At 41.8% G+C, this 26806-nt stretch overlaps 1 protein-coding gene across 1 annotated transcript in view; it reads left to right on the forward strand.

Moving 5' to 3' along the window:
* The window catches only part of LOC119414426 (dipeptidyl peptidase 9), a 30717-nt gene that overhangs the window by 3354 nt on the left and 557 nt on the right, over positions 1–26806 (forward strand). The window contains exons 5-20 of the mRNA XM_037681518.1: positions 1070–1243; positions 2304–2475; positions 4258–4368; positions 4499–4627; positions 8267–8328; positions 8406–8506; positions 8616–8793; positions 8896–9055; positions 9199–9278; positions 12215–12367; positions 14104–14239; positions 16768–16913; positions 17729–17875; positions 19134–19286; positions 21309–21451; positions 25196–25307. Coding sequence (XP_037537446.1) covers positions 1070–1243; positions 2304–2475; positions 4258–4368; positions 4499–4627; positions 8267–8328; positions 8406–8506; positions 8616–8793; positions 8896–9055; positions 9199–9278; positions 12215–12367; positions 14104–14239; positions 16768–16913; positions 17729–17875; positions 19134–19286; positions 21309–21451; positions 25196–25307 — 2157 coding nt within the window. The remainder of the gene's footprint in view (positions 1–1069; positions 1244–2303; positions 2476–4257; positions 4369–4498; positions 4628–8266; positions 8329–8405; positions 8507–8615; positions 8794–8895; positions 9056–9198; positions 9279–12214; positions 12368–14103; positions 14240–16767; positions 16914–17728; positions 17876–19133; positions 19287–21308; positions 21452–25195; positions 25308–26806) is intronic.

Genomic DNA, 26806 nt, shown 5'->3' on the forward strand with positions numbered 1-26806 from the left:
GATGACTTCAGGATGACTTCGTTATGACTTCGTGATGACTTCGTGATGACTTCGTGATGACTTCAGGATGTCAGCATGATGACTTTGTGATGACTTTGTGATGACTTCATGCTGAGAGCACCACAGAGGTGTCGTTTGCTTTGAGTGTTGATGAAGTGTAGAGAAGAACAGGAACTGCTCTGTGTCTCTGTGGAAGTAGAGAAAGCTAATGGGATGCCGACTGAGGAGCCGTGGTTCTGTGTGAGTGTAGGGCAGGACAATGAGACAGTGGTGAGATGTGCAGTAGGAGTGACAGATGTGTCCAAGGTGGGGGTGGGTTTACATTAAAAATGAGCTCCTTCTTGTTTACAGCACTGGTGACAAGTCGGCAGCTCAGCCAAGAGTTCCCATTGACCATGATGCTTGCAGGCAACAACTGTAGTGAGAGAAGGGAGCAGGTGGAAGGGAGCCTTGACAGGTGGAGGACTGACAGTCAGTAGAATCAAGACAGGATTTATGTGAATGGGAGGGACATGGATCAAAAGGTGACATCTCACCCGTGTGCAGCCCATAGCTGCAGGAGAAGCTTCCTCCTGCAGCGTGTCATATCTCTGCTCTGCAGCAGAGAAGTGGGCGTGACCGAGAGCCCTGGCAGAGTGCGGTCGGAGGCAGAGGTACTACTTGTACTACTATTCCTACTTGGTGGTTTTTCACTTACTGCGGAGCTTCAAGGTACGGATCCCCGGTGATAAATGAGGGACTACTGCATTTTCTGTTAAAGGGACCAAAATAGTGTAGTTTGAGGACTAAGTTCGAGGGACATGACTGAGATAGTTTGGGCATGTGCAGAGGAGGGACAGTGGATGTACGAGACAAAGAAGGTTGGACATGAAGCAGCCAGAGCGGAGGGACAGAGGACCACAGAGAAGATCCGTGGACGATGTGAAGCAGGATATTCAGAGGTTGGATGTGACCGAGGAGGATGCTGAATTAGATGGAGGTCGATTCACACAGAAAGTTGATCATGTTTGTAAAACGAATGTAAGACGTGTCATGGGTTCATTTAATGCAGCTTTCCTGTTCGTTTAAGGCCACGCCACACCAGGGCGCCTACTCTCGAGAGGAGGAGCTGCTGAGAGAGCGTAAGCGCCTGGGCGCGTTTGGCATCACGTCGTACGACTACCACGCAAAGACCGGCCTCTTCCTGTTCCAAGCCAGCAATAGTCTCTTCTATTGTCAAGATGGCGGCAACAACGGCTTCATCGTGAGTGAATGTTCATTTAGAAAACAGCGTTCACACTTCTCCAAATGTTTTTTTAAATCTATCTACTTCTGCAGGCTTTGTGTTATTTTAACCAGTCACAAGTCAAAACATTGAGATAATTCAGGACAGGCAGCCTGGAGATACACCATGATCTTTAAAAACAATGTTCTTATTGAAATCAGCATACCTGCTCTACTTCTGTCTTCTTCTCCTCGTCCTTCGCCTTCGTTTTTAGCTACTGTTGGGTTTTAAATGGGCTTTTGCTTCGTTTGTATTTTAGCAAACGTTTTGGGAAAAGCAGCAAAAACTAGTTTGATACTTTAACCTAGCCTTTTGTTACTTTTAGCTTTAAGCTAGCTATCTTCTAAAGTTACTGCTTCTCAAACCTTTTAACAACTCACTTCTTGGTTCTTCAGCAAATGTTTTCAGTCTTTATCAGCACACAGGCTGTGTTTCTTCAGAAAATGTTTCAGTGTTTTTATTTTCTTGTTTGTTTTTGAGACCTTCAGCGTGTTAGTGTTCAGAGGAGCTGCATGCTGCAGATGTTTAGAACTGTTGGAGAACGTGCAGTTGCTGTTGCAGCTTCACAGCTTGTTAGACGTGCACTTTTTACCCTGAAACTTAATTTATTTGGGCTTTTTTTTCACCATTTTAAATCAGATTGTTTTTTGTGTTTATATTTTACCATACTGACTTTGTTCAGATCCCTTCACTTGTCTCCTGTCAACACATCCTGTATCAGTAATTGTTTGGAGAGGATGGATAACAGGTGTGACTGCTGGTCAGAGTATAAACCCTCTCTCATGTTCAGGGTGGAGGGGTGTTGCACTAAACATTAATATGAAAACGACCTCTTAAAATTAATTTTATGTGTTACAGTATTTGTCTTCCCCGTGGTTCTGTAGTACAAACTACTTAAGGCAGTATTTTAGAAACTCTACCAGGTGATTTATACTTGTAGTTTGGAGATTTTCTTCCAAATAGAACAAGATATTAATTCATCAGCGTGGAGTCAGTTTCATGCACTTTGCCTCTGACTGAGATCTCATGCTGTTTTCAGCAGTCGGCTCCTGTAAAGCCTGTGGAGATAAAGAGCCAGTGCTCAGGAACACGCATGGACCCCAAGATCTGCCCCGGACACCCCGATTTTATAGCCTTCATCAACAACAACGACCTGTGGGTTGCCAACATTAAAACGGGCGAGGAAAGGAGACTCACATACTGTCATAAAGGTGTGAAGGTTTTACGTTTTAAACATCTGCATTGATTTGATACAGGAAGTGTCAAAGTTTCACTGTTTTAATCAGAACGTCAGTCTACGTGATGCAAAGGAAACCCTGTTGAGATGATCTGTCAAATGATTGAACTCTCATGAACTCTACTGTCATCCATTTTTCTTCTGTGCATTTTTCAGCATCTTTCTCATTCCACAATTTTTGTGCCATTTCAACAAAATCAAAACGTTCAGGTCAATCCTGCTCTGACTTTTGGTATTGGTGCAGCTTTAGCTTTTTGAAATATTTAGCCTTTTCTGACACTTTTAGTCTCATAGAAAACAAACTGAGCTCATTTTACATCGTTCAAATCTTTAGATGTGTTTACAACCTTTTACTGCTCCTTTCACATTTTGTTCTGCTTCAGCTTCTTTCAGCTTCCTTAAACAATTGTAAACATTTTTCAGCTATTTTCAACTAATTTCAGCTGTTCTGCACTTCTTTCTGATTCTTTCTGATAACTACTTTTTGTGCTTCTTCTAACTTCTTTCTGCTAATTTCAGCTTCTTGCGCTCCTTTCAGCTGATTTCTGCAAGTTTCAGCTTTTTCTGATATTTCAGCTACTATTTAGCTGTTTTGTACTAATTTTAGCTTTTTGGAGTGGTGGCGCAGAGGTTAGAGAAGGCGGGCCTGTGATTGTAAGATTGCCTGTTCAACTCCCTGTACCGACAACATCAAAAATGTGGGTGGAAAAGGTGAAACACCCACACCTGCCTCCACCCCCTTGGTCCCACCCTTGAGCAAGGCTCTGAACCCCCACCATCTGCTCCTCCGGGTGTCTTTCTAGATGGCAGCTCTCTGCTCCACTCAGAGGGCTGTGGTTGCATCAGGAAGGACATCCATTGTAAAAATAATCGCCATGTCTTCAAGCGAGTTAGTTCACTGTGGCGACCCCTGAAGAAGGGAGCAGCCGAAAGAAGAAGAAAAAAGCAAATTTTAGCTTTTTCAGCTAATGCCAAATTTTTGCAATCATTTCAACTTTTTTCAGCCCAATTCAGCAAAATATGCTCTCTCTACTTCCTTCTGGTAACATAAACTTCTTTCTGCCTTTTTTTTACTTTTCAGCTGTTTGTTTGCTAATTTCAGATTTTTTTCAGATAATTTTCCTTTTTATATGATAATTTCTGCTTCTTTGAGCCTAATTGGGCAAACATGTTCTTTCTGCTTTCTTCTGCTAATTTTAAGTTTGTTCTAATTTTTCAACTATACCTCTTTAGCATTTTTAGCTAATTTCATCTTTTTTCAGATAAATTTAAGTTTTTCATGTTAATTTCTGCTACTTTCAGCCCAATTAACTTCTTTATGCTAATTTCAGCTTGTTATGCTCCTTTCAGCTTTTTTTGCTCTTTCAGCTAGTATTTAGCGCTTTTGATGCTCATCTTAGCTTTTTCAGCTAATTCCACATTTTTTTAATCTCACCCGTTTTTTCCGCTTACTTCTGGTAGTTGAAGTTTCTCTCTGCCTATTCAGCTGTTTTTTCTAATTCCAGCTTTTTTTAGCTGATTTCCTCATTTTCATGCTAATTTCTACTTATTTAAACCCATTTCAGCAAATATGTATTTGTTCTGCTTTCTTCTGCTAATTTAGGTTTGTTCCTCCATTTCAGCTACATTTCAGAATGTATTTGAGCTCATTTCAGCTGTTTTTCAGCAAGTTCTTCTGCACTAAACATTCACACTGCGTTTTCACAGGAAATGCAGTTGGTCTCGTGTGAACTTGTGTTAAATGCATTTCCTTCAGGTTCAGACAACGTTAAAGACGACCCAAAGTCTGCAGGCGTAGCCACGTTTGTCATCCAGGAAGAGTTTGATCGTTTTACTGGTTACTGGTGGAGTCCCTCAGCAGCAGAAGGTCAGCAGCTAGCTCCAAACTCGAGTCCTTTATGTCTTTAAAGAACACAGCTTAAGTCATAAGTGTCTTTCTGCCTGCGTACATTGTTGCTGTGTTAAAAACATTCTCAAATACCAAAATGTTCCTTCAGGCCCAGATGAAGGTAAAACAATGTACCTTCTGTATGAAGAGGTGGATGAGACGGAAGTGGAAATTATTCATGTTCCATCTCCTGCCCTGGAGGAGAGGAAGGCAGATGCGTACAGATACCCTCGTACAGGTGAGTGCAGGGGTTCACTTTGATCTGTGCACCTGGCCCAGACACCAAACAGCAACTTGGACACCAACAGAAATGAAACGGCCCTTTGTGGTAGATAAAACAAGTATGTCTGATTTAAGTTCATGAACTAATCAGAATGGACAGAAACGCTGTTTTCTTCCTAAATGTGCACTAATGAACAAACAAAAAGCACCATCATGTTCGACTGCTGGTAAAAATGGGTGGGCACACTGAGCAGGTGATTTTAAGATCAGTTTTTCTTTCAGCCACTTGAATGCAGCAAAGCTGCTGGTGTTTATCTGATTTGTATCAAAAAGAAACGAGTGGACTGTTTGAAGGAACCACAGCATTGGTTAGGAAAGAAATAAAAAAGGCAAAAAACGAGTGAGATCTAAAACTGGTGCCCAGTGCCCACACTTTTACAAACGGGCTGAGGGGTCTGGGGGTCCTCTCCCAGAAAATTTTTAATAAAGTAGATGCGATTTCCTGCATTTTGGTGTAACGGATTGTTAAACATCTATGTTTACCTACATTTGAAAACACTTTGCTTCTGTCAAGACCTACCCCCCCCCCCCCACCTCTTACGTGACGGTTCCGAGCAGACTCTTCCGCTGAATTCACTGTCCTACTCGTTGTTGTCCGACTCCACATGTGAAACCTCCAGGCGCCTCCTCCATCTGTTCATGGTGGCTGCCCGTGAGCTCCTGCTCGCGTACGCTTGGTTAGCTCGACACCCCCGCCACTCTTTTAGGGGCGGAGATTTTTTTAAGAGTTGAGGTGGAAATGCTGCTTGGAGAGGCAGCTCGTATGTGATGTTAAGAAGCTCGGCTGTTGTGTTTAAAATGAGTGTTTATGTAATTATTTTCAGATTACGTATCCAATATAGGTTTTATTCATTCAAGGCAGTCCCATTTGTTCATAACTTTATTATTATTAAGCCTGAGAGTTACTTGATCCAAGCAAACGCTTACCGGAACATACCCTGTCAAAATAAGAGCGTTCCTGGATCCTGTTCCTGCAGGATCTGACTTAAATTAAGCATTTATTATAACTGTTAGTGCTGAAAAACTTTGGACTGCAGCTGCCTCTAGTGCTCATTTGCAACTTCACATGTTCAAAAATCTCCAGTCTGAGACCTGGATTCAGAAACCTTCAGTTTCAGAGAGAATGAGGGCCGTTGTTGGTAAATGAACGGCCGAACGGTTCACGTCGTATAAACGGGGCCTCAGACTGGCTGGCTGTCAATCAAGAGACAAATTTCATGGTTGGACGATCGGCTGACATCTATTAATGTCATGTGATTTACCCATAATTCCTTTGAGATCAACGGGTAATTTGCGATCGACGTATTGGGCACCCCTGGTTTAGAGGTTTTGGTTGGCATTCACAGCCAGAAGAGGGTTCAGTGTTGAGTTTAGGGTTAAATACGTCAAGAAGGGACAACTTTTTCAAGTAAGAATAAACAAGCTGTTTGTGCATCAGGCTGTATTTATTTTCTTTGTTGTGCTGTTAGAGTTGCATCACTGCGGTGGGTTGTGTTGGGCAGTGACGTGCGATGAGCCTTGTGACAGGTGAGACACTGACTGTCTGGAATCGGATGCTCATATATGAACCCAAAATAGAAGTTTATATTTCAATTTAGCCTTTTTTTGTCTTTTAAAAAGGCATCTAATTATGCTTTAATCAACTCCATACTCCTTTCTTTTTAAATAAAAACAAAACAAGTGTATTCTCTTACCTTTATTTTAAGATGAATGAGTTTAGAAAAATTCTTTAGTTTTGAGACATGATCTCCCCCCCTGCTTCTCTGCGTAACAGCGACATGTCATTGTCCCTATGGGGCAGCACTGCCACCTATCGGTGCGGCAAGGTACTTTCTGCCTCACCCTGTGTATTTTGACCGTACATTTATGATCGATTAGAACGAAGAAATATGTCAATATGTCACACACATTCATTCAAAATATGAGACAGACTGTAGAACATCAACATGTGCAGCACATGTGCAATCCAACATGTTTACTGGTGATATAAAGAGACAGCAGTGGGAATGCTCCAACCACCTCCTTCATATATTGTCACTGTTTCCCCTAGTTAACTTGCCATGGGGTGTGTGTGTGTGTGCTCATCTCATCTATGATTTTTGTTGACCGGGGGGGGGACGGAGGCTTGTCTGAGCGCAGCTTGTACTAACAGTTTTTGAGCGGGGGCAGGGGGCGTTCAGCATGAGGGAAGAGACAACGTGAGTGCTGCCTTTAGCTTTTTAGCTAGAGAGCCTGTATTTCGCGCCGCTAGCTTAGTGCTATGTCAGTGCCGGACGGGGGTGGGGGGGGGGGGGGGGGACGAGTTCAGTTTGGTAGGAGGGGTGCTCTCAGTTCTGTTGACGGGGTGGGACACCCCGCTTGTATAATGGTAAGGAAAACACTGATTGTGTATGACACAGCACCCCCAGAGGTGAACCAGAGCACTACACTGCCTCGCCCCACATTGTTTGAAGAGGCGATGTGTAAATGCTGTGATTTTGACCATTGAAGTGTTGAAATAATTCAGAAAACAGTTTTATAAAATGGTTTTATAGAACAGTCAGTGGTCAAATGTATTTTCTCTTATCATTGTTAGTATTTTACTTGTCATCATGACACTGTCTCACCTGTCATCATGACACTGTCTCACCTGCCATCATGACACTGCCTCACCTGTCACTGGTGCTGGGTTGTTTTAAGTTCAGTGGATATTAGATTTTTCTGTTCTGGATGAAGACGTCACCCTCGCATATTTTCCACCCATCTTAGAAATCTGTGTTTACACTGAGATGACCAAGTTGTGGTTGTGACCTCCTGGTGTGTCAGTAACGTGGTTGGCTTGTCTCTTTGTGTGGATTTCACATTACTTGAGTCAGGAAACAAACTGTGCTTTATGATGATTGTGGTTACTGCTCTAGGTGATGACTGGTTAAACGTCACTACTCATTCTGTTGGCTCAGTTGTTGCATAAAGAACTGGGATTCTTTAGGCATCTCGTAATTTAATTTGATTACATTTCATAAGGCGGTGATTTGATTATAAAAAAGATTTGTGAATACAAAGAAGTAGATTTATGATTATTTAAAACACTGTGAAGCTAAAACACAAAGACAGAAATACAGATTAATCTGTCTGTTTTACATAAATAAACACTGATTATATAGTTTATTGCTGAGTATAGAGTGCACATTAACATATGCCCAAAAACTGTGAATGCCAGGCTCCTGACCAAAACTAGCATAGATGCTAACTTAACATTGAAAATGCCATAGCAAAGCTAACATAATTCATGTTGTGTTCATCACCAAAAACTTCTACACAAATCCAGTTTTTCAAAGTCATTAATAAAGCCTGTAATGTTATGATAATAGAGACATAATTTTCTCGGAGTCCAGTGAAAAGAAGTTGTAAAAACACACGGCAGCTATGGCAGCTGAGCTGGGACAAACAGCTGTGCAGCACAAACTGCTCACTCTTCAAGTAACAGTGCAGATTAATGTTAACAAAATCAATTCTTTACTTTGTAAAATCAAATCAGAATCATTTCTGTGATGCAGCTAAAATAGGTTTTAACCCCTTCCTTAGCATTTTAACATTTGTTTTTCATAATTTATAGGCAGCAAAAACCCCCAGGCTACCCTTAAGATATCAGAAATTAAGACAGATCATCAAGGAAGAGTAAGTTTCCATTTATTTATTTTCCTTTATTGGTAATTTTTCCACGTAATTTCACTAATCTGTGTGTGTGTGCACAGATTGTAAGTATACAAGATAAAGAGCTGGTCATCCCCTTCAGCTCTTTGTTTCCTGGAACAGAATACATTACCAGAGCAGGGTGGACGAGCGATGGAAAATAGTGAGTGCTCTTGAAATCATTTTGAAAATCTTTCTCTTGTGATGCTGGAAGGAAAATACTTTATGATGAATGGACTTTTAGTGTTCTGATCGTGTCCACTCTGTTCTAGTGGTTGGGCAGTTCTGTTGGATCGCAGTCAGAGGAAACTGCAGCTGGTCCTGCTGCCTCCAGCCCTCTTTATTCCTGTCTCAGATGACCCGGCTCTGAGGCAGGAGTGTCTGGAGGCCGTGCCCAGTAGCACACAACCCTACATTATCTACGAGGAGACCACAGACATCTGGATAAATGTAAATCATTTGTCTGTGACATCTCTTTATGCTTTCCTTCAAATAAAATGTGAAACTTGTTTAGTAAATAATTGAAACGTTGATTGTTTCCCTTCTGCGCAGGTTCATGATATTTTCTATCCCTTTATTCAAACAACAGAAGATGAGTTTACTTTCATTTGGGTGAATGAGTCTAAAACAGGTTTCAGCCACTTGTATAAAATCACATCATTGCTACAGCCAGGCTGCCACCGCTGGACAGAGGGCTACCGTCACGTCGAGGGTAAGGAATGACCAGATGTTGTTGCATTTGTGTGAAAACAATTCAGGTATAACTGCAGGTATACAGTTTATAGCTTAGAATATATTTTCTCTCATCTGCCAGGGGATGTCATGAAGTATGGGATCTGTTTTCTCTTCTTGCAGGAAACTTTAAATGTGCAATCAAAGTGGAGGTTACACTGACCTGTGGAGAATGGGAGGTTCTGGCAAGACACGGTTCCAAGGTAAGAAAACGAGTCTGCTGGAGAACTCATAGATGGCCTGTATGAAAACTTTACAGGTGGTTAGAGGGCAGTGAGAAGTACTGAGCCAATCTCAAACCAGTGCTGTGGTGGGAAAGCGAGTTGTGAGCTTGACATGGAAGATGTTTACAACTACAGTCAGTAAAGTAAGTCCAACCTCGAAGTCCGAAGTTGGGCGGAATGCACGAAGCTGTGGCTATAAATAATTAGCGCGGCCTTCTTATTCTTATTCAGAATAATATTTTGCTTAGATGAGAAAAGGAAAGAAAACATGAGGAGAGACGGTATAAAAAAAAGATCTGGGACAATAAAAAAGATTGGGACAATAAAAAATAACGATGGTACTGAAAATTACTAAAAGTATCAAAAGAAAAACATAGAAACACAGAGCAATAAAATAATAAATCGAGTCACACTGTGTAACAACTCAGAGAAAACCAGTGTTTTTAGCTGAGTTTTTAAAACAGGAAGTGAAGTGGCTTGTCTGATGTTGGGGGACAGATTCTTCCAAAGTTTAGGGCCCACGACTGAAAAAGCCCGATCTCCTCTTGAATTTCAGTCTTGTTTTTGGAACAGCCAAAAGCAGCTGATCAGATGATCTCAGGGCCAGAGAAGGAACATATGGTTCCAGCAGCTCAGAAAGATATGAGGTGCAAGGCCATTTATGCACTTAAAGGTTAACAGAAGAGTTTTAAAATCAATTCTTACACATACAGGAAGGAGCCAGTGAAGGGAGGACAAAACTGGTGAAATATGATCAAACCTACGAGTTCCTGTTAATAGCTGAGCTGGACAAGCTGGAGACGTGACATGGAGACCTGACTGACCCCAACATAGAGTGCATTACAGTAGTTCAGTCAAGTAGTAGTGAAGGCATGGACTAGTTTTTCAAGGTCAGATCTGGTCACCACTGACTTAAGCTCAGCTATCTACATTAACTGGAAGAAGATTTTCTTCAGAACAGAGTTGATTTGTTTATTGAACTTAAAGTCAGAGTCTAAAACCAACATGAGAGTAGTAACAGACCACTTAAGATATGACTGAAGGGATTCCAGGCTTACACGATCAGAGGCGGCGGTAGAACTGTTGATCGATTCTCCCAGTATACGTACTGGTGAGGGTCCTTGTTGATGTTGATAGTTGTTTTGATGTGGGTCATGACCAGTTTTTCGAAGCATTTAGTGACTATTGGGGTGAGGGCTACTGGCCGATAGTCATTCAGACCAGTCACTGTAGAGCTCGTTGGGACTGGGATGATGGTGGTGGTCTTCAGGCAGGTGGGAACTGTTGCCAGGGTCAGGGAGGAGTTAAAGATGTCGGCCAGTATCTCACAGAGCTGATCAGCACAGTCTTTCAGCACCTTCCCAGGGATGTTGTCTGGGCCAGTTGTTTTGTGAAGATTAATCCTCCTGAAAGTACTCCTTACTTCTGCTGAGATCACGCTGAGAAACTCTTCTTCCGGTGGTGAGGTGAGTCTGGTGCTGGGTGAGTCTGGTGCTGGGTGAGTCTGGTGCTGGGTGAGTCTGGTGCTGGGTGGTCTGTTCGGGCCTTCAAAGCATGCGTAGCACCTGTTGAGGGCATCAGGCAGTGATGGGTCTCTCTCTCTAAGCTAATCAGATCCACGCTATACCTAGTCCCACAGCAGGTTTACAAGTGGTGCACTGGTCACATAAACAATCTTCTTAATGTGCGCTCACATTTTCTATCCTCCACTATTCACCATAAAGTTATCGTGTGTGTTACATAAATATAAATTAAACAAAGAAACACCTGTTCATTTAGACAGTCATGTATGATGGAGGTCTAATTGATATTGACCACAGCAGAGTTTATTTTTCGTTGCAGAGAAGTTAAGATTTCAGACAAACGATGCATTTCATTGAGGATGACAAACGTTACAAACACTGGATGTCCTCACAAAGCTCAATCCGACAGGACTGGTATCTATAACTACTGACAACGGGGCTAATGTCTGAAGGTGGTGCAACTGAGCACTAACGTTGGCTTACTCACTTGAGAGGCACGTAGCTAATGACAAGCGAGTTGGATTGAAGAGAATTTATTATTGTTGATTTGTTTTAATTTTACAGGTCAGTTAAAATAAACGTATCATGCTCTGTATTGCTCCCTGCTTCGTCTGGACTGAAAGTGAAACTTAAAATGAACGGCAGTGACTGAGGTAGTCTTCAGGCGCCCTCTGCTGGATACATTCTACAATTACGGCTGGTTCCAGCATTTTAGGGGTGAAATTTAGAAGTGTTTATCGTTGAATAATGAGACGATTATCACAGATACGATAGGTCCCGAAGTGTCTATATCGACCTAAAATATCTGCCGTACTGATGTATCGGTCGGACTCTTGTTTTGAAGAACCTTAAGTGACCAACAAAACAATGCATGTTTTGAGTCCGTCCAGAGGACCAGACTTAACTTTGTTAGATGTTTCTATCTGAATTATTGAGCATGAATCAGGATAGAACAATGCATGATGCCTTCAAGTGCACTCAGTAACCTTATAGTTCACACTTAAGATGGGTATCTACAAGAGTCAAATGTGGAAATAAATCTGTTGTTTCACATACAAGTGTTATGAACTACAGCAATATTTAATTTGAAACTTGAATTATAATTGTCATTGTTTTGCAGCTAAAGTTAGGTTTTATTTTTTGTTTTCTTTACCACAAAGACAGAAACTATCTAAAATTGATTGCTAAATGAAATAAACTTTTTACTTTTTTTTTTTATATTCAAAATGTACGGTAATTAGAAACCTGTAAAATAAGCATTTCCTTTTCCTATCATAATAAACTTGATGTATTAACGGTTTCTTTTAATAAAACTTGAGGCTTATTTATGTTGGTGTCGGCTGTAAAATGTTTTGTAGAAGGTGTGATGAGTTTGTGAACATTTTTGTGTAGATCTGGGTGAACGAGGAAACAAAGCTGGTGTTCTTCCAAGGCACCAGAGACACACCTTTGGAGCACCACCTGTACGTGGTCAGCTACGAGTCACCTGGAGACGTGATCAGATTGACCAAGCCTGGTTTCTCTCACAGCTGCTGTGTTAGTCAGGTACTACATTCACATCTTCTTTCATTTCTAACTTTCATCAGTCCAGCGAGATGTTTCTGGTCCTTGGCGAAGCAAGTGGGCACAATTTGTTACGAAACCAAAAAGCAGAATAATATAACTGTGATTGCTGAGCGACAGTTATTTGTAGCGTTGTTTAAAAACTACATTTGGGGGGGAGAGCCCATCCTTCTGGCGGGCAAACTGCTTCAGCTTTTACTTCAGGATTAACACTGCAAAAATGAAGATGTGTATTTTTTCCGTTAAAGGAACTACACAGTGTTTCTAATTATGATTAAAACTCATGCTTGGCTGGAGTAAAACCTGACTCCAGTCAAAGGGGGTGGCACGGTGACACAGTTGGAAGTCACCTCTTATCAATAAGATTGCCGGATCAAATCCCAGTTTGCCTGTTCTCTCTGAGTATGTGGATTCTCCGGTGTTCTTGCTTTTTTTTTTCCTTTTTCATCTTTCGGCTGCTCCTTCTTCAGGGTCGCCACAGTGAACTAACTCACACGAAGACTTGGCGATTGGTTTTATGATGGATGTCCTTCCTGACACAACCACAGACCACCGAGCTACCACAGCCCTCTGTGTGGAACAGAGAGCTCCTATCTAGGGTGCCTGGGGGAGCAGATGGTGGGGGTTAAGGGCCTTGCTCAAGGGCCCAGGGCAGGGCAAATGAGGGTGGAGGCAGATGTTCACCTTTCCCACCCACTTTTTTGATGTTGTCAGTCCAGGGACAGTTGCATTCGGGCCCAAAAAATCTGACTCAACTCGACTCCAGCCCGTAGCCATCATTTCCAAACCCCACCCGACCTGACAAATTAACAGTAATTACAGGTCTGAACCCGAAATAAAACAGACGGTTTTAATTGACCTTTGACTGCTTATATGGTCATTAACGTTCGGCGGATACGCACAGCTGAGGAAAGGGGCAGAAGATCAGAGCTGAGGGGGTGTTTGTCCTTTCATGGCCATCTAAGCACATTAAATCCCTGCTTCTGCTGCATTCTGCATTATTCAGACACGGAGCTGCTCTGACATGGATGTTGTGATCTCACCTGTTTGGTTCGTCGGCTGCATGCGTTCACTGAGTGCAGCGGCTGAATGAACGGCCATTTGGGCTGATGGATCGTTGGCAGTAGTCCATCTGCAGCTTAACTGAACTTTTTACCTCTGTCGAGGTGGGTCAGCGCACGGTCAAATGGCTGTGTGCGGCTGGTGATAGTATGGCAAGCCATGTTGCCATATATTATGGCCCAACCCAGCCCTACTCCGGGTCGGGCTCGGGCTCCGGGTTAGAAATGACAGCTCTAAGTCCAATGAATTGAACTGGTGACCTTCCGATCTCAGACTCACCTTCTCTAGCGAGTGAGGTGAGCATAGTTGTTTGTCTTGCTTGTCTCCATGTGGTCCTGTGATGGACCTGTGCAGGGTGTACAGTGCCATGGGCACCAGTGACCCTTATGACCTGAAAAGGAAGAAGTGGGTAAAGATGATGGATGGATGGATGTAGTCAAAGGATGCGGTTGTTCAGTGTCTGTGAATGAAAGTTCTTTAAATGGACATCATGCCGTTTGTTTTTTTTAAAACAAAACTCTTAGGTATGTGATGTAACATCCTCTTTTTTTTTTTTTTCCTTCAGTTCTTTTGTTTCTTACCTTTTGGCACTATCATTGTCCTAGATATTACCTTTGTAACCATTAGTTTTGCTGCCTGTCTTTTTCACCCTGCAGAACTTTGACTTTTTTGTGAGCCACTACAGTAACGTGAGCACCCCTCCCTGTGTCCATTTGTACAAACTGAGCAGCTCAGAAGACGACCCACTCCACATGGTCCCCGAGTTCTGGGCTAGTCTCATGGAGTCACCAGGTAAACAACACATCATGGTGACAACACTGGTCACTCACCCTAAAAGATACAACAAGACAGAGAATACCTAACAGCAGCCAAATCTGTAGACAAACCTTTAAAAGTTTGTCATTATAAGATGTGAAAAAATAAAGAACTTATTTAAACTTTTTGAATGCCCGTCGAGGTCAGATGTATTATGGTGCAGTCTCTGTACGTACGTATGTAAACTTTCTCTGGTCCTGCCCATAATTTCTGATCTGCTCAAGATAATTTAATGAAACTTGTTACACATATGCAGCATCACTAGTTGAAGCGTCCCGTGCATCACTCCAGCTTCAAGGTCAAGGTCACAAATCAAGGTCAAACGTTATGCAAGTGTTTGCTTCCGTGGACCATTGCTGTACAATAGTTAAACACACGTATAATGTGTGTACTCTAGTCTGATTAAATGTTTTGGGGCATAATATTCTCTGGTAATCAGGTTTCAACTTAATTTTACAGCAGTTGACAATTCAGATTTATAGCTGTAATTTTTTTTAAATTGAGATGTTCTAAAAAAAATTCTGTGATACAATGTACTTTTATGTTTTCATATGTGCCAAAAGATGTATACATGTTTGAAAGCCCTTATCTGTTTTACAAAGAAAATGTTCTGTCATTCTTTTTGAGTTTGGCTTTATGAGTACAAATACAGATGTTGATTAAATTGTTGGTGTCCTTGCACAATAATAAGAACAAATGGTAAATGGACAGCACCTTTCTGTCAAATCAATATACTCAAAGCACTTTACAACACAATCACTGTCCTCATTCATACAGCACTCTGCTGGATCTATACAAAGACTAATCAGAGCTTTATCACATTCATACACCAAGGGGACACATCAGAGGCAACGAGTGTTCAGTGTCTTGCCCAGGGACACTTCAGCATGTAACTGCTGGTGGAATCAAACCCCCAACTCTCCCATGGAGGATGACTGCTCTAACCACTCCGCTACAGCCGCCTCAAAACTCAAATCACAGATGATGTGACAGGAGCCAGAAAGATTTTGTTTTGTCTCTTTTTTTTTTCGTTTAGTCTTTATTCATGCAGGTAGTCTCATTGAGCCACGAGAACTCATTTTCAAGAGAGACCTGTTTAGGAGCAGATGGTGGGGGTTAAGGGCCTTGCTCAGGGGCCCAGAGGGGGCAAATGAGGGTGGAGGGAGGTGTGGGTATTCCACGTTTTCCACCCATATTTTTTTTTATGTTGACGATACCGGGAGGTGAACCTGCGACTTTCTGATCACAGGTCCATCTTCTAACCTGAGTTTCCTCTGCAGGGCAGCTGGACTCTCCGTTAAAGGTAGGGTGAGAAGTTCAGTTATCAGGAGAGACTCGGAGTAGAACCACTGCTCCTCCACATTGAGAGGAGCCAGTTGAGGTGGTTCAGGCATCTGGTAAGGATGCTCCCTGGGCGCCGCCCTATGGAGGTGCAAAAGGCATGTCTGACTGGGAGGAGACCCTGGACACACTGGAGAGACTACGTCTCTTTGTAGACCTGGGAACACCTTGGAGTCCTCCCAGAAGAGCTGGAAGAGGTGGCTGTGGAGAGATGTCTGGACCTCCCTGCTCAAGCTGCTGCCCCGAGACCCGACTTCAAAATAAACAAGATAATGGATGGATGGATGGATGGATGGATGGAATATGATGGATGTTGCGATCAGAAAGTGACGTACCTTGACCTTTGAGTTCACCTTGAATGGTTTTCAGTGGATTCTTTGGCTCTTTTTCTACCATCCACACTTTCCCTCTAATCAACCTGGAGTTGCAGTTTCTGTTGCGTTCACATCCTGGAGCTTGGCCTCCGTCCCATGACCTGTTCTTTTTAATAATACAGGCTGCTGTAGTCAGAGGAACATGAAGGAGCTTGAAGATGGTCCTGTAACACTTACCTTTAACATGGAGATTGATCATCTTCAGCGCTTTGCGTTCTCTGCTCCGTGTTCAGTGCAGTGCACACAACCATAATACATTTAAAGCTTGAAGTCCACGCTCCAGTTTTGAATGAAGAAAGCTCCTTGGGTGAATTACTGTTCTTAAATTATCTGGGTAGATTTTAATGTCCTGGTTCACTGAATCCACCACTACACGACAGTACCAAACTATCCAGTGATATGATCTGTCATTGTCAGGTCAAATATAGCCCCCCCACCCCCCATGACAGAAACCTCCACTGGGCTCCACTATTGATTGGACACATTTTTAAAGTTCAGGAGCTGTATCACAACAAAGTCATGGCATTGCAAGGTGTTGAATCGAGATGTAAAGAACAGATAAAATATTTGATCGCTAATATTTGCAGGATTCTTGTGTCAGTAGTATTTTACAGGAAAACCATGTTTCAGTATAAATTTTGTTTAAACAAAATACATGAACTCGACTGCAGTGGTTGTGTAAATTACCTATATTAGTGACTTGTCCTAAAACTCTTTGTAATTTCAGCTCTCGGTGGATTAGCTGCAGTACACGGTTAACCAGTGTTCCTGTGTGGTAACGTCTTTCAGGTTGCCCCGGAGATTACAATCCTCCAGAGATTTTTGACTTTCCAGGGAAGTCTGGCTTCCAGCTGTATGGGATGGTGTACAAGCCTCACAGCCTGCAGCCTGGCAGGAAACACCCCACGGTCCTCTTTGTGTACGGGGGTCCACAGGTTTGTCCGTTGTGGCCGTGCATGTTGTTTCTGTGCCCCGTGAGGTGGCATCTCACTGGGCCATGACTTGTTGAGTAGTCACGATAGAGTCTCTGCAACATTCAGGGTGGTTCTTATTGTCCTTGTGAGCCGCAGAGGCACGTCTTGTTGTTTGAGTTGTGAACCTGTTGCGGTCGTTGCAAACGCTTCTGAAGTTAGTCATGAGCGCCTGCAACCCTGCTCAAGGCTGTATTTGGACACTTGCACTCTGTCCAGCTCTAAAAACCACTCTGGTGATAAATAATAAAAAAACTGGTTCAAATCTGGTGGCACGGTGGCTCAGTTGGTACAGCTGCTGCCTCTCAGTGAGCAGGTTGCCTGGTTCAAATCCCAACCGGGGCCTTTCTGGGTGGAGTTTGCTTTTCTCTCTGTGCATGTGTGGGTTTTCTCCAGGTACTCCGGTTTCCTCCCACAGATCAAAAACATGCATGTTAGGCTGATTGGTAACTCTAAATTGTCTTTAGGTGAGCGTGAGAGAGAGAATGGTTTTTTGTCTCTTGTGTGTCCCTGTGATGGACTGGAGACCTGTCCAGGGTGTCTCCTGTCTCTCGCACAGTGACTGCTGGATATGGACACCAGTGACCCCTGCGACCTGAAAAGGAAGAAGCTGGTAAACTCAGATTTCAGCACGACTTCAACAAAAACCTTTTTTTTTCCATATTTTTGTAAGTTTGAGTGTTCAGCAGTCAGTCCAGTGAGATTCTACCTCTAAGATTTAAACTCATAAATGAGTTCAGTGACTTGTGTTTTGATGCACTGTCTGTTTTTGAATGTAGGTGCAGCTGGTTAACAACTCCTTTAAGGGGATGAAGTACCTCCGACTCAACACTCTGGCCGCTCTTGGATATGCTGTGGTCATCATTGATGGGAGGGGTTCCTGTCAGAGGGGGCTCGAGTTCGAGGGAGCACTAAAAAACAAAATGGTAGAGTCGGAAACAGAAAATAAATCATGTGTTTGTAAAAATAGTTCAACGTATGGATGCGCTGATACCACACTTTTTCAAACGGCACCAGTACGAGTATTCACAAACACCATGACAAATCTTCCAATTAGTAAAACATCTAGTTACAAAATGAATCTGTTCCATCACACAGTTTATATGAAGAAAAATTACTGTATTTTTTGGCCTATAAGTCACTTTTTTTGCATAATTTACATGCCCTGCTACTTAAACACTGCAGCGACATATTTATGGATTATTTCCCATATTTATAAACCAGTTTTTGGCTGAGATGACTGTTTTCATTCATTCAGACTGAAAATATTAAACACTACCATTTTCAGCCACTAGATGGCACTCAAATAGTGTGGCATGCTGTTGTGTCATGTAATAGGTAAAAGTGGCTATTAATGACACAGTTGGCTTGCCATATACTGCCGCCTTCGTCCAGCTCGCCTGCAGCAACCATCAAATCATCTTCATTTCGCTGCACCGCCCCGGAGAAATGCAGCTCCTTTGACCATTGAAGTGCATTTATTAAGTAAAAGTTCAACTGAGACTCACCTTTACTATAAAGTCGAGTAAACAAACAATTGTTTTTAAGTGTTAATCTTGTTAAATTCTTAAAGTCCTCCCGTGCACGCCCCCACAGCCACCATTTGGCAGCCAATTGATTTTTGGCGCAACACCGGCCCACGTTTCCGGGTTGTCAGCGGTGACGCGTCATAGATGCAACTTAAAACTGCGAAGCAACGTATTTATGTTTTTTCCACTTTATTAGAAATATTTGGACTGATGTGACTTATAGGGCGGTATGACGTGTACGACAGAATATACGGTATTTGAACATATTTTTCCTGTAAAAATAATGAAAATAAAGTAATTTATTCCAGTGCCACCCCACACCCCTCCAAAAAAATCCATGTTTAACGACCATCATCACGGTCATTCTCAGCACAAGAGGCACAGCAGCTTTGCTCAACAATAATAAGAAAACAAGACAATAGACAGATTATTATGTTTTATGTCTTCATCTTGCTGCCAAGGACTGAGAGACTGGAAAGGAAACTTGGGCTCAGGACCTTCTTTTGCGCAGCTGTTGACTTTGAAATGCCTCCACGAGATATGTTCTGCTTCTGCTCGTGATTATTACCCCAGAACTGGTATCAGTGCATCCCTAGTTAATATGTAGTAAAATGAGGAGAATTCAGTTCGAACAACTCTTCCTTTAACCCCACAGGGTCAGGTGGAGATTGAAGACCAGGTGGAGGGGCTGCAGTATGTGGCAGACAAGTTTAACTTTGTGGATCTGAGTCGCATCGCCATCCACGGCTGGTCGTACGGAGGCTTCCTGTCTCTTATGGGCCTCATCCAGCGACCCAACATTTTCAAGGTTAGAAACCCTTTTTATCATTAAACCACACAAACATGAGCGAGGCTCCTCTGCTGTCACCTTTACACAGAAACAAGGAAACTAGTGTTTGTATCGATATAGACCGCCTAACAGGTGAAGTATTCATTTATAAAACAAAAATTGTTCTGCAGTTCCTGTTACTGCCACGTGGTGGCTGTGTTGGACAACCTTTGAGTCAGAACTTAGTCTTGTTCATGTGTTCCTGTACCAGAGAGGTTAGTTTTACACTTTTTATCTTCTGTAGCTGAAAAAAATGGATTTTAATGAAAACTGCAGAAAGAAACCATCAGATTCACTTTTAGAGTCATTCCACTTTAAGGTGGCTGCCACAGCTAACTCACCTGAAAATAAAACACAATTGTCTATAGTTCAGTCAGTTTTATTACTATTGTGCTAAAATCTGGTGTGGTAGTAGCTGAGAATAATTAACAACACACATATGAGTGCTGCTCATTGCACAAGGAACTTTGCTTAAATTTTAAACTCAACCTGGTTTGTCTGTCAGCAACATGTTGACAAGTTTTAACAAAACTCAGAAAGGAGTCATTGGATGAACATCTACAACTCGTCAGCTTTTGGAGGCAACCCACATCCAGTTGCCTCCACAACTACCGTAATTTACAGACACACCTGAATGTAAGTCATGCCCACTAAATTTAAAACTTTTTTTTTCTTTTTCCACATATATCGGCTGCATTTGTGTATAAACCACAGGCGTCCATGTTGTAACATGAGATATTTACACTGAAAGATTTTTTAAAACTTTTAATTAAATTTGTACCGGTAACGTATACAAATTTGTACAGTAAATGTTTTTTCTGAACAGTGCCAGGAACATGGCTGGTAAAAAAAACAAACCCATACAGTAGTCTACCAGGAAGTCATTGAACATTCCTCCAGTGCACCTGAGCTTGTGCTGTCCTCTTCATCACACAGCTGCCTTTGAAACCTGATGGTGATAGTTCTTCACCCTGCTCCTCTGTCAGGATCCACTGTCAGGATCCACTGTCAGGATCCACTGACAGGATCCACGGTCAGGATCCACTGACAGGATCCACGGTCAGGATCCACTGTCAGGATCCACGGTCAGGATCCACTGACACGATCCACTGACATGATCCACTGACATGATCCACTGTCAGGATCCACTGACAGACTTGAGCAGAAGTTGCTCTGTGCATGCAGACAGTTTTCTCACCGCCAGTCATCCAAGCCTCCACCGAGCTCAGAGTGCCACATTAATGCACGATTCACATTTGAGTGGCTGAAAATACTTTGTTGTGCCTGTAGGCACAACGAGGAGGGGAGGAGAGAAGGTGGTGAGGGGATGGGGGGGGGACAAAGTCACAGTCACAGTTTACACAGTGGACAAATAAACCAAGTTTCATTGGTCCACTGTGACCTGTTCGGTGATTTCATTGGTCAGATTTTTTTTTAACCTTTATTTATACAGGTAGTCTCACTGAGTTACGAGGACCCCCCCCAAGAGAGACGTGTATTGGGCAGCTATGTGAGCGCCCGGGTGTGACGAGGCTGAATGTTTTGGCTGCATGAAGCTCGTTAGCCCATTAAACGCTAAATAAGAACATCTTTAAATTAGCTGCAGTATTGTGTAAGCTGCGATGTTCAAAGCGTGTGAACAAAGTAGCTGCTTATTTTCCAGACATTACTGTAACTGACATCAACCAACACATAGATGGCTCTAACTCAGTCAGCTCCAGAGATTGTGCAGTAATGTCTGCAGATGTCCAAGGACTGACCGAAGCAGTTACAACTCCCATCATTTCCAACCTACACTTCTGTTAATTAGCAGGGTATGCATAAAGGCTTTTAACTTTAATTTTAGCCAAACAAGTTTAGCTGAATAATAAAATGTAACAAACCGAAAATAATTTCAAGATATCTGAATCCTTTCTCCCATTTCAAATCATTTAGTTCCTCGTTTATTGTTTTCTGAGCTGCTTTCATTAAAATGACGCTGACGTTTTGACTGTGTGCCAGCTGGCGATAGCCGGCGCTCCGGTGACCGTGTGGATGGCCTACGACACGGGCTACACAGAGCGTTACATGGACGTGCCTGAGAACAACCAGCAGGGCTACGAGGAGGGATCTGTGGCGCTGCACGTGGACAAGCTGCCTAGCGAGTCAGTACACACACACACACACACACACATTCTGCCAACAGGCGCAGCTGTCTGCCTTCGTAGGACATGACATCGTGCATGTCTGGGCGCGTATCGTGCTTCACTCAGTGTGAACTGACTGCGTCGAGACAAGTCAGATTTCAAACGTTCGTAGAGATTTTACGTGTTCTACTTCAAGAACGTGAGGAATGTTTGTGCTGACATACAGAGGAGGGCAGTCTCTGGCTCCAGGGCCCCGTGTGGCCCTTTGGGCCCTCTGTAGCAGCTCTTTGTAGTTTAGAGAATAAATTGATGTTTTTTTGTATTCATAACAAAAAGGAAGGATTCTTTTGTTCATTATTATTTTTGCAGACACGAGGAGAAAACGTTCTGTCAGATCATGCTAGTTTGCTAGCCTGTTAGCATGTTAGCCTGTTAGCCGTTTCATTGTTCTCGCTTCCAGCCACAACGTGTGATCTCAGATTTTCAAACATCAGAAAACTAAAACTTTATGAAAACCTTTTAGGCAAGTTGCTGAGAAGTCGTGGTTTATCAATTAACTGATAACGTTTATTATAAGTCAAAGTTTATCTTTTAAATAAACATAATTAAAGTTAAAGTAAATAAAGGTTTCTATTTTTAGACTAGACCAGTTCAACATGTCAGTTAGATATTTAACAAGCTGACCTGCTTTTAGATTTTAACTAAGCTCTTTGTTATTTTAATGTAGAATGTTTAATTTTTCCACAAATAAAGAAATGAATGAAGAATGTTGCCTGCAAAGTTTTAATTTAGGAAAGAGAGTTAATGTTATAAAATGTGCTTTGTTTTTTGTCTAGTGTTGTTTTTTAATAAAGCCCCTAAGGAGATGTTTGCTGTGCACGAGACACCGTCAAGGTGTGCACAAGACACCATCAAGGTGTGCACGAGACACCATCAAGGTGTGCACGAGACACCGTCAAGGTGTGCACGAGACACCATCAAGGTGTGCACGAGACACTGTTCGTGTACACCAGATAGCTTAGCAAGCCCAGTGTCCTTAAACTGCCTGTTCAGGAGAATTTCTCTAGAAGATTACAAATCCAGCCTCCTGAAAACATTCAGTGATTCTAATAATTCAAATCCCCAAACTCAAAGATGAGCTCAGTCGATTACTGAAGTTGGGCGACTGGACAAATATATCGATCGTCTGTGATTGGAGGAGTCCCTCAGACTTTCAGGTGAGCTAGTTTAAATTTTACTCAAGAGTTTTGACGTGCATTAAGGTTGGAAAACACTGACGCCATGACTGAGAGTAAACGTGTTGAGGTGTGACCCCCTCGTGATCCTTACTCATCAGGACAATAAGTTGATCAAACAGATTGTTCCTGCAGATATAAGCTTTTAAAAATATTGTGTGCTGTGACGATAAAATGTGCTAGATTAGAAGTTAACCACACGTCTGCTCTCCCAGTTGTTCAGCTGGAGCTTTTAATATCAGCTCAGAGCTGGTTTCACAGAGCTGGTGCAGTTCTTGTTAAACACTTGGAGTCACTTCCTGTTTTTAAACCAAAGTAATTCATTCTCTGTGACTTTATTTCAGCTACAAACAGACTAGCTGCTTCCACAGTTGTCCATCGAGCCTCTCCTTAAAATAAATAAATAAATAAACAAACACGCTCAAAGACAAGTGGTGTTGATTGTTGGACTGATGATGACTAGGCCTGTCGCAATAAACAATAAATCAATTAATCTCATGATAAATGAAAATGATCGACCTCATGTTCATTTATTGGTTTTATCGTTTCTTGGTGTCTCTGAAGACACTGGACGATAAAAGGCTCAACTCCGGTGTTCTTCGCTGACCCCTCCCTTTCTCTTTTCTCGTTAAAATCTGTTTTAAACGTCCAGAATCATGTTTTTGGATCGTTAAAAGCAGCTAAGCTACGAGCTAAGCTAACAGGGCGACCTGGGGAAAAAATCTCCGTCTTGTCGAAGCTCCAAAATTCACGGTTGAAACCCGTGTCTTTGTGTAAAAAGTTGTTTTTCTCTGCAAAAAGAAGCTGAGGACTTGTTTACTGATTTTTTTATTAAAATCTTTGTGTGAAAAATGCTCAAACCACACCGAGCATCCGCCGTTTTGAGAACTGACGAAAGGAAGGAGAGATGGCCCATGTCACGTCACGGGGCCTCCCTCCCATTTTTCTTAAAGAGACACGCTGCTCGCTCCCTCACTATCCATCCTTCGGTTTCTCCCTCAAAGAAACTGGTCCAGATGACACGATTTAACTTATTTTTTTGTATTTTAGAATAATATTAAATTAAGTCGTATTAATTTATGCAACACTTAGAGTTGTGTTATTTGAAGCTCATCCCCTGAAGATCACAGCTCCAGCAGGTTTGCAGCTTTGGACCCACTGGATGTAGTGAGGGAGGGACCAGAATGGCTCTTTGTGTTGCAAATGTTGCAGACTCCTACACAGGCAGCAACAAGCAGGTTTTCATTTAGTCATGGTGCTCTGCAAACAAGATTGACATTTTAATAACAGTTATTAAAGTTTTACAGTAAGATTCATAAGCTGTCAGGGTACACAAAAGACTAGAATCAAACGTTTTAAGCCTTTAGGGCAGGGGTGCCCAAACTTTTTCCATGAAAGAGCCAAATTCAAAATCTATAGAGAGCTGCGGGCCAAATGCAATAATGTAACGCATGAAATGCAAATAAATCTTTAAGTAAAGTCCATTTATTTATTATACAGTTATTTATTCTTCCATTCGGTATCATGAACGTTACTGAACAGGTTGCATTGGTGGTGGTGGTGGTGGTGGTGGTTGGGGGTGGGGGGTCTGGGGTCCTCCCCCAGAGAATTTTGAATAAAGTAGATGTCATTTCCTGCATTCTGGTGTATTTTACAAAGGTTTATTACAGCAGATTACCATGAAACAAAACATGTAAACTCTGTTATTATTGAAATCTCTGCAAAGCTGCAGCTCTGCAGGTAAGAGACGTGCACTTCAGGACAAACTGAGGTCGCTGACTGGGCAGTTGCTGACATACCTACTGGACTGATTGACAGGTGGAGTGACTCCTGCAAAAAGTTATAGATTTACTGGCCCGTTTGAGACTCTTGTCATTTATTCCATATTTATTCAGGTCTCTCTTGTAAATGAGTCCTCGAGGCTCAGTGGGATTAAATGAATGAATTCAACATTTATTCAATATTTTGGTGAATCTAAGGTTTGAGAACTGTTTCCTTACAAAATCCTAATGATGGTTTCTTAATTTTTCAGAGATGCTGAGTTAAAATTTAGGGGTGCTCAAGAAAGGTGTGTGACGGGCACCTCCATGATGCTCGGCTTTGTCAAAGGAAATGTTGTTCAGCAGCAAGAAACTGCAGAGAGACAGTATGGAGTCTGTCTAAATAAAATATAAATTATTAAAATTTAAAAAAATGAATGCACAAATTAGTCACTCCAGCTGTGTAGTGTCTTTCCAGTAGTCATTGGGCCAACTTTCCATCTAACATTAAACTTGGAATGACTGAGTGTAAACACACTGATTCTTCAAAGGAAATGTTCATATAGTAATGAGGACCGCTTGGCGGACCAACTTTGGGCACCCCTGCTTTAGGGAATCACGTGACATGTTCGATCAATGCTTTCTTTGGACCAGTTAGGACTTACCTAGTGTTGGGGGTGGTGGAGGGCATCTTTGAATGTCTGACTACTCTGCAGCTTACTGCTCTTCACTAAATGTTATTCTACCATGTAACTCTTGCCTTGCAGGCCCAATCGGTTGCTTATTCTCCACGGCTTTCTAGATGAGAATGTGCACTTTTTCCACACCAACTTCCTGGTGTCGCAGATAATCCGTGCTGGAAAGCCTTACCAGCTTCAGGTTAGTGTCAGAAATCTGTTTTTATGTTTTTAAACAATACTTTGAACATTTGGAAGTGGGTTTCTCTGGAAAGGTAAACACGGTTAGGATGGGGCGGCTGTGGCTGAGTGGTTCGAGCAGTTGACCTCCAATGCAAGAGTTGAGGGTTCAATTCCACCAGCAGTCACATGCTGAAGCGTCCCTCAACACACTGAACCCCTCATTGCCTCCAACATGTGTCCCATCGGTGTATGCATAAAGCACTGATAATTTTTTGTATGGATCTAGTAGAGTGCTGTATGAATGGGTAAATGAGGGCACACATTGTGTCTTGATAAGATAGAAAGGAGCTACAAGTACAGTCCATTTACCGTTTAGCTTAGGATCTTACTGTAGGTCGCTTCCTGAGCAGCTTCAGTTTGGGGGGCGTTTACGTCCAACAAGAAACGATGAACATAATTTGTAACTAGAGAAATTGCATTTCCAGCAAAAATGCAGTGTGAATGCCTAATGCAGAAGAACTTCTGAAAAAACATTTTTTGCTCAGACTGAAAAAAGTTAAAATGAGTGCAAAAAAATGTGGAATTAGCTGAAAAAGCTAAAATTAGCATAAAACAGCTAAATAGTAGTTGAAATAGCAGACATAGCTGAAGCTTACCTAAATAAGCTGAAAGGAGCATAACAAGCTGAAAATTAGCAGAAACAAGTTAGAAGAAGCACAAAAATGTAGTTAGCAGAAAGAATCAGAAAAAAATCGCAAAACAGATGAAAGTAGCTGAAAAGTTTAAATTTACATAAGGGAGCTGAAAGAAGCTGAAGCAGAACAAAATGTGAAATGAGCAGCAAAAGGTTGTAAACATATCTAAAGATTTGAAGAATGGAAAATTCATTTTCTATGAGAAAAAAATGGCAGAAAATACTAAATATTTCAAAAAGCTAAAGCTGCACCAATACCAAAAGTCAGAGCAGGACTGTCCTGAAAGAGCCGAATGTGTTGTTTTATGATTTGTTGAAATAGCACCAAAATTGTGGAACGAGAAAGATGCTGAAAAACATACATAAGTAAAATGGATCACAATGGAGTAAATGCTTCATGAACATTCAGACTAATTGATTTTCAGACAGTAATTGATTTTCAGACAGTAATTAATTTTCAGACAGTAATTAATTTTCAGACAGTAATTAATTTTCAGACAGTAATTAATTTTCAGACAGTAATTAATTTTCAGACAGTAATTGATTTTCAGACGGTAATTGATTTTCAGACGGTAATTGATTTTCAGACAGTAATTGATTTTCAGACAGTAATTGATTTTCAGACCGTAATTAATTTTCAGACCGTAATTAATTTTCAGACAGTAATTAATTTTCAGACAGTAATTGATTTTCAGACAGTAATTGATTTTCAGACCGTAATTGATTTTCAGACCGTAATTAATTTTCAGACAGTAATTAATTTTCAGACAGTAATTGATTTTCAGACAGTAATTGATTTTCAGACGGTAATTGATTTTCAGACA

This window comes from Nematolebias whitei, chromosome 9 (assembly GCF_014905685.2).
Source record: "Nematolebias whitei isolate Nwh7 chromosome 9, NemWhi1, whole genome shotgun sequence".
In the NCBI taxonomy this organism is placed as follows: Eukaryota; Metazoa; Chordata; class Actinopteri; order Cyprinodontiformes; family Rivulidae; genus Nematolebias; species Nematolebias whitei.